Raw genomic sequence first — 7678 nt, 5'->3', positions numbered from 1 at the left:
CCGCATAAACACATTTCATTACACCAAATACACCAAATAATGTTCTTTTTAGCAGCATCATATGACCCTTTTAAATGGGTTTTAAATGCCTTCACGTTGAGCAAGGGGGCAAGTTTAAAGAAGTTAGGTCCAGTTAGCCCCCTGCTGGACAATAACGTGACTAAACAATTTTAGGACCAAAAATCATATTTCTCCATGCAAAAGGTCCAGCTATTCAAAAGTAGCTATGTATTTTGAGGAAATAAAATTGCATATTATATTACAATAGATGTTTCGCCAGTGTCTGATATTTATTTAGTTAGTTATTTAATCATAAAAATGTATTTCATAAAAATAAATACATAAATAAATATATATATAGATATTTCTTTTAAATTCTTTTCTTTATTTAAATATTTTCTGTAAGACAAAGCATGAAATTTAATTGATGTTTGCCAGTGTCCGGAATGTATTTATTGTAAGACTTATCAGAGAATGAAATTAACTTTTTTTTTTTTTCGTTGTCAGCCGCCTTGAAATAAAATAGCATTATTTCAATATATTATAATAGATGTTTTGCTAGTGTCAGATATTTAGTTATTTACTTATTGTAATACTTTTTTCATTCAGTATTGTTACTTTTTTAAACAAAGCATGACATTGGGTTATTTTTCCCTGTCTGCTGTCTTTAACGAAATAAAACAGCAGGTATTTTATATTATTAAAATGTATGACACAAGTGCCCAGTATTATTTTTGTTTTTACTTATTTAGTTCCTTGTCAGCTGTCTTTGAAGAAATAGCGATTTTCATTAAATATTTTAACAGATGTTTTGCCAGTGTCCGATATTATTTTTTGTAAGAAAAAGGATGGTATTGACGCAAATACCCAATAATGTAAATTAATGATTTATTTTTGCCTGTCTGCAGTCTTTAAAGAAATAAAGTAGCAAGTATTAAATTTTATTATATGATTCAAGTGCCCAGCATGTCATTTTTTTTTATTATTTTGCATAAATGTGCCCTATTTTTCCCCCATCTGCTGTCTTTGAAGAAATAAAATAGCAAGTATTTAATTTTATTATATGATGCAAGTGCCCAATATGTATTAATGATTTTTTGTTACCATTTTATTTATTTATTTATTTATTTTATTTTTACATAGAATTGCCTTTTTTTCTCCCCGTCTGCTGTCTTTGACGTCTCCATTGAGGATCATGTGTGTTCCTGTGATACCATCAGCCAGTCAGTGTAGTCATGATATAATTTCCTGCGGCTACAGAGTGATTAGTCACACGACTTTTACATTTAAAAGATGCATCATGCAGGTCGTGTACGTCCAGAGGGGATGAGAAACTGTCATTGAGATGAATGCCAATGCTAACAGATAACTCTCATTCCCCATGCTTTATATAGATGTTTGGTTGCAGTGATGATGTTAGCTGAAGGGCTGAACTGAGACTCAATTCTTCTTCACATTCATACTTTAATGTTGACAGCCTGTACACACAAGTTTCAGTAGTATAGAAAGCAGTATCTCGGACAGAAAGAGTGAGCAATGTGGACGTTTTTGTCTCACAATTAGTCATTTAACTTTCCAAATCGTGTTTTCCGATGTATTTGTGTTGAGGTCAGTGCATTTTGTAGTTTCTTCACCAGTGTAATACTGCACTCAAAGGTACTTTAGCTGTTGTTAATTACTATTCCCGTCACATTTCTGGAATTGACGGCAGACACAAAGCCTCCGGTGATTTAAAGTGAACGGCAGCCATAACGCACCATGAAATGAAGGCTTCAGAGTGGCCCACCGTACCGACATCTAGACATAATTCCAGTGCTCTCATCTCTCGCCTATACCAAACGATTGTGGGTTTTTTTAACTCCAAAAGCACTCCTAGATCTATTGTTTCAGCTCTGCTCTTTATCACTGTGTCTTTCTTCCACCCCAAACCCCAATAAAATATGAAACAGAAGTTTCCTCCGCTTCCTCTCCGCATGCCTTCTTTCCTCTACAAATCTCTTTTTTATTATCGCCGCCACTCCACCCAAAGCACATTCTGATAAAGTGACATTACAATTCAAGTCGGAGCTTTTGAACAAAACAAGATGGTAGATATGATGCTTTTTTAAGTGGCTCGACAACTTCGGCACAAGATCTTCTCAGACTTTTAACAGCTCTGGCTCAGCATGAAGTAATAACAATTTCTTTTCGTCCATTTTCCTTAGATAACCGTTGTTTGACAATGAGAACGAGACTGGAATAGATCATTCTGAAGGACTCTGTGTCTTTTGAAAGAGACTGACTGGAAGGTGAAACAGAAATCTTTAAGTAACCTGCAGTAATAACCTTATTTCAGCACATCTTTGAAAACATCTTAGTCCACATGCACTTCAGGCACCTTAAAAGTTCAAATAAAAATGAAAACTGAAAAATGTATTTTCAAACATGTATGATTTTTTTCTTCTTCTATGGAACATAAAAGAAGATTTTTGTTTGTTTGTTTTTTGGTGTCCATATGTCAGTGGGGTCCAATCTTGTGGTTTTGGACCCCATTGACTTACATTCTTCACTATCTTCACTATTCATTTTTTTTAATCTTTCAAAATGTAATTGTGCACATATATTAATGTATTGGAAAAATTAACATTAATCATTTTTTGTTTAGTGATGTTATAGTGGCACAGAAACTACATACTTTGGCTTTAAAATGTAGAAAATAAGATCCAGGATTATTGGGGAAAAACACTGGGATCTGCTCTTACCTTTCAATAGAAACAATAGTTGCTCTTTTCTGCTAATTTCTTTCACTTCTGAAGCTCTTGTCACCTTTGGCTCCTTTTGAAGATGCTAATCACATTTCTGAAATTATTATTAAAGTATCACAGAGACTTTCAATTTACATGAAAATTAATCATTGTTCCCTTTGGAAATGCCCTCCACAATTAAAGATTCCTGAGCCTTTTATTGATGAGACTTATTGGCTCTGTCAGTCTGCGTGGAGAGACAAGAGCCCATAACGTATGTAAATCTGCCGTAGTGTTACACAGCAAATCGCTGCAGACCTCCCATGACAACATAAAAGACACAACACACAGTAAGTCAGGAAAAAGAGACGCTCAGAATGACACGTTAAGAGAAAGTCTATGCGTAAGTGCTGTGAGAATGAGACTGAATGAGTGAATTTTACCTGTTGAATTGCTGCAGGGGACAAATAGTCTCTGATCCCTTTTCCAAGACCCACAGAAAGCACAATTGGAGTTTTGTGGCATTTAATCCCTGCATATTCAAGGTTCAAGAAAACATACTGTGACATTCAGAACTTAAAACTCAAAACTTCAGCAAAATACTCAGCAAAACTGTGCTTTTGCAACTTTTTGATGTCAGAAATGTTAGTAAAGTTGAGTTGAAGCTTATTTTTAACAATATCCCTGATCGTTTCAGTCTGATCTTAGCAGTTTGAAGGGCACACTGACTAGCATGTGGTGTTTGATGAATCTATCTTAGCGTAATGCAAGTTTAAGGCAGCAGATATGTTGTTCTTGTAGGATGGAGTGATTAAAACTATTTCAGATCTGACAGTGAAGCCGCAGATCACGAGTTAGTGCAGCAAAGCACTTACTTTACATGAACTCTTAAAGTCACAACAGCAAAAAATGTTCAGAGTGAGTGTAAAATGCTTATGAAAACCTAAAATATGCCAGTAATTCAGATCTTCTTGCTTGCATTGAGGCTTGAAATGCTCTGCATCTCAAATCATGCAGGAGAACATGATCATCAGGTTTTGATCAAGTCAGCTCCAGTCCTGCTTTCATTACAGCAAAAATTAGCATTGTGAATGCAGAGTAGAAGTTCGCTGGTGCTCTCAGACTTTCAGATGTTGAGCAGAACAGTAATAACTAGATGAGTAAAGTTTGAAGACACACTTGTCTGAATGTTTACAATAACTTAAAAAGCTTGAATTGTGAAGGTTTTTACTAAGAGAAGTCCGAGAAAGTCAGTGTTGCTAACATGTTTTAGCACATTGCTATTATGTTTTAACAAGTTGCTAGCATACTTCCAGCATGATTTAACATGTCCTTCGCATGTTAATGCTAACGTGTTTTGCAAAGTTCTAGCATGTTTTAGCAAGTTGTTAACATGTTACAAGCAGTTTTAACACATTACAAGCATATTTAAACATTGTTAACATGTTTCTAGTGTGTTTTAATGTGTTTCTAACGTATTTTAAAACATTGCTAACATGTTTTTCCACGTGGCTAGCAAGTTTCTAGCATATTTAACATTGTTAGCATGTTTCTAGTTTGTTTTAACAATACTAACACGTTTTTACATGTTGTTAGCATGTTTTAGCAAGCATGATAGTATGTTTTAACATGTTTTAGTATGTCGTTAACATGTTGAGCATGTTTTAGGATGACATTGCTTATGTGTTTAGGGTTAACACATTGCTAACATTTGCAGAACATGTTTTAGCATGTTGCTAAGACTGATTATTAAAACATGCTAAACATATTGTGAGTATTTTAACATTTTCCCTGCATGTTTTAACGTGTTTATAATATGTTTTAGCCTGTTGTTATTAGCATGTTTAACATGTGGCTAACATGTTTTAGTATGTTTCTAGCATATTTTAGCATGTTGTTAGGCTTATTTAGTGTATTGCAGACTGGTTGTTAGGCTTTGCTAGTGATATGACAGCTTAAATACTGGACGTTTTCAGCCCCTCAATAACAGACTGTGCGAATTTGGGCCTGTTTGGATGTCCAATATGGGAATTCTGTAAGTCAAACCAACATAATGAGGGTTGATTTATGTTGTGTCCCACAGGATACAAGAGCTGAAAGATCTAGGAGAGCTCTCTCCACACTGGGACAACCTGCGGAAGGACGTGATCTCTCGCTACGACCAGATCATCAAAGAATACCAGGACACGCTGGCGGAGCTGGAGAAACTTACTGGTAAAGGCTTCAAATGCAATGAAGCATGATCTCTCTCTCACACACACATACAGCCTTTCTCATTTTGCATGCATGAGACTTTATCCAGTGCAAACAGTGTGACATCACACACAATCACACACAACTGATCAGCAGTGTGAGTTGTAAAAGCATTTTTTTTTGTCCAGCCGCATTCATGCAGAATTTCTTAGTTCATCAAATTTTCATATGCAGCTCACAGTTAGCTGTCACATTCAATGTGACTTTATACTCGCATGGTTGCACGTTGTAGAGGAACAAGCAGAGTATGCGCTTTTAAAGCTGCCTCTATTGCATTAGCCTGTATAAAGCTTGTTTACAGTAAATACATATGTGTCGCTTTTAATAATAAGACGTACTGTAGCATTGCAATTGCATGCGTTGCCTGAAAACTAAACTTGAATTGACTGAAAAATTGATAAAAAAGTGCCAATTTTATGCTTCTGTTTAGAAGCACATAAGCCAAAATGACAAATAAGTCATTGTGCATTTTGCAAAAGCGATGGCCATGTAAACGTTATACATCTCTACCAGTTGACACATTGGTACTGTTGCGTGGTATATCCTGTCATCTCACCCCGCTCTAGCATGATCCATATTGTTGGAGGAAAAATAAAATGGAGCACAAAATGACAGTATTTGTCAGCCGTGTCGCTCCTCACACCAAGCAAAAATAGTCATTGATGATCTTGCCCTTCTAATCAGCCGTGACGGGCCGAAAAAACTGATCTGCCTGATCGATGGACCCATTACTGAGGCTTATATTCAGGGATGAAATTGTGCAGGCTTGTGTTTTGTCAGCTGAGTGGTGTTGACGTGTCCGTCCATGGGCCTCTAATCTTGTTTGCTGTGTAGCAGACGCCCTGCTCCCTCACAGCCGTTCCCATCTTTTCTTTTTCACTTGATACCAGGGACATTTTTTTATTTATTTTTTTTTATCTGACTTGTTGTTCAGAAAACCAACTTAAAACGGGTTTTCCGTTCAGGAAACAAGTCTTAAAGGGGAAGTGTATTTTTGCTATAAGGTGCTGTAATATTAGCGAAATTTGACAGCAAAAAGTTCCATTGTTTTTTGTCAATAGGGTAGCTATGTAGTAAATAGCGTTCACACAGAAAACACCAAGCAGTTTTCTGTTTGTCAACATGGTGAATCCATGTGTCCAACATAAACATGTTGTGAAAACCACATGAGGATATATTTCGTTCTGGCACAAAATTCATGATTAAGTGTATTCCTATGGAAATTACTGTATTCCACCCATGAAAATATGCCGAGCATCAGTAAATGGGTCTGCACCATCACGTTTTTATTCAAATAATGAAGGTGCTGTACATTGAATTGTTATGTATTCTATTGTAATTGTACAGTACTGTTGTATTTTGAACATGCAATTAATCGTTTTATTGTAAATGAAAAATAAATTATTAATTTCTCAAATCCATCAACACAGACGCTGCATGTTACATCCACCATGTTTTCTCACACTCAGGGCTTAAAGAAATTTCCAAGTTTATTACTCGTAATTACAACTTTGTGGTGTCATTCATGCGTGTTCAACTCAAAAATACAATCTTTCCAACGTAACTTTAATGCACTATTAGATTCTGATTAATAATGGGACTATTCACAGCAATCGATCTTTTGGTAATTGTCTTCAAATTTGTTGAAGGCCTAGAATTTCTTGAAGAAGCATGTTCTGAAAGCTATAGTGGCTAATGCTAATGCCCCATGAAATCACTTATTTCTGGAATGCTATGTCACTTGTCTCTTCTTTTTAGCATTTAGTTAGCCTACGTCACAGATGAACACAGTGAACCATGATTTGCTGTATGCTAATCGGCTGCAGGCGGCATTAGCATGGAGGACATTCTTGAGCGCATTTGATTGGACAAAAATCTGTTTAGTGCAGGTTGTCATCAATGCTATTGTGCTCTAAAATGTATGTATCTCTGCACACTAAACAATCTCAAATACACATGGACTAAAAGCCACATAACTCCAGTTTGAATTTCTGAGGTGTTTTAGAGCATTTAGAGAGTGTTTTGCCATGCTGACAGTACAGTTAGCATGCTAAAACCTCTGCATCCCCTAATTCATCCTCCGTTAAAGCACTGCAGCTAAAATATTAAAGGGGTCCTATTATGCGTTTTCACTTTTTCAACTTTAGTTAGTCTGTAATGTTGCTGTTTGAGCATAAAAAAGATCTGCAAAGTTACAAAGCTCGAAGTCCACTTCAAAAGGAGATATTTTATTTAACAGAAATCACTTTTCAAAAACTACAACGAACGACTCGTTTGGACTACAACGCATATTTTCCGGGATTTGTGATATCACAAAGATCGACGAATGGGACGAGAGCTGGTTGAGCTGCACTAGAGAAGGCAACGAGTGTTATCACTATGTCGGAGACACGCTAGCTTTCCCAAGGCAGACGAACTTAGAGTGGTTACAATCATCTGGGTTTAAATCGCGCTCAAATTGATTTGATTTTGACGCAATATTTACACTGAAGCTCGCAGGCAGCTATGGTAAGGGGCGTGACATTTCCCGACCAGGCGTCGAGTGGAGCCAATCACAACACACACTGGCCCAGCTAACCAATCACAACACACACTGGCCCAGCTAACCAATCACAACACACACTGGCCCAGCTAACCAATCACAACACACACTGGCCCAGCTAACCAATCACAGCACACACTGACCCAGCTAACCAATCACA

General features: G+C 36.6%; 1 protein-coding gene across 3 annotated transcripts in view; it reads left to right on the top strand.

Moving 5' to 3' along the window:
- The window catches only part of LOC107703845 (type II inositol 3,4-bisphosphate 4-phosphatase-like), a 121011-nt gene that overhangs the window by 48100 nt on the left and 65233 nt on the right, over positions 1 to 7678 (top strand). For all 3 annotated transcript variants that reach the window (XM_016506612.1, XM_016506611.1, XM_016506613.1), the window contains exon 6: positions 4807 to 4937. In XM_016506612.1, coding sequence (XP_016362098.1) covers positions 4807 to 4937 — 131 coding nt within the window. The remainder of the gene's footprint in view (positions 1 to 4806; positions 4938 to 7678) is intronic.

Source organism: Sinocyclocheilus anshuiensis, unplaced genomic scaffold (assembly GCF_001515605.1).
Source record: "Sinocyclocheilus anshuiensis isolate Anshui unplaced genomic scaffold, SAMN03320099.WGS_v1.1 scaffold274, whole genome shotgun sequence".
NCBI lineage: Eukaryota > Metazoa > Chordata > Actinopteri > Cypriniformes > Cyprinidae > Sinocyclocheilus > Sinocyclocheilus anshuiensis.
The sequence above is the reverse complement of the archived record's forward strand: the minus strand, read 5'-3'. Positions and strand labels throughout refer to the sequence as shown.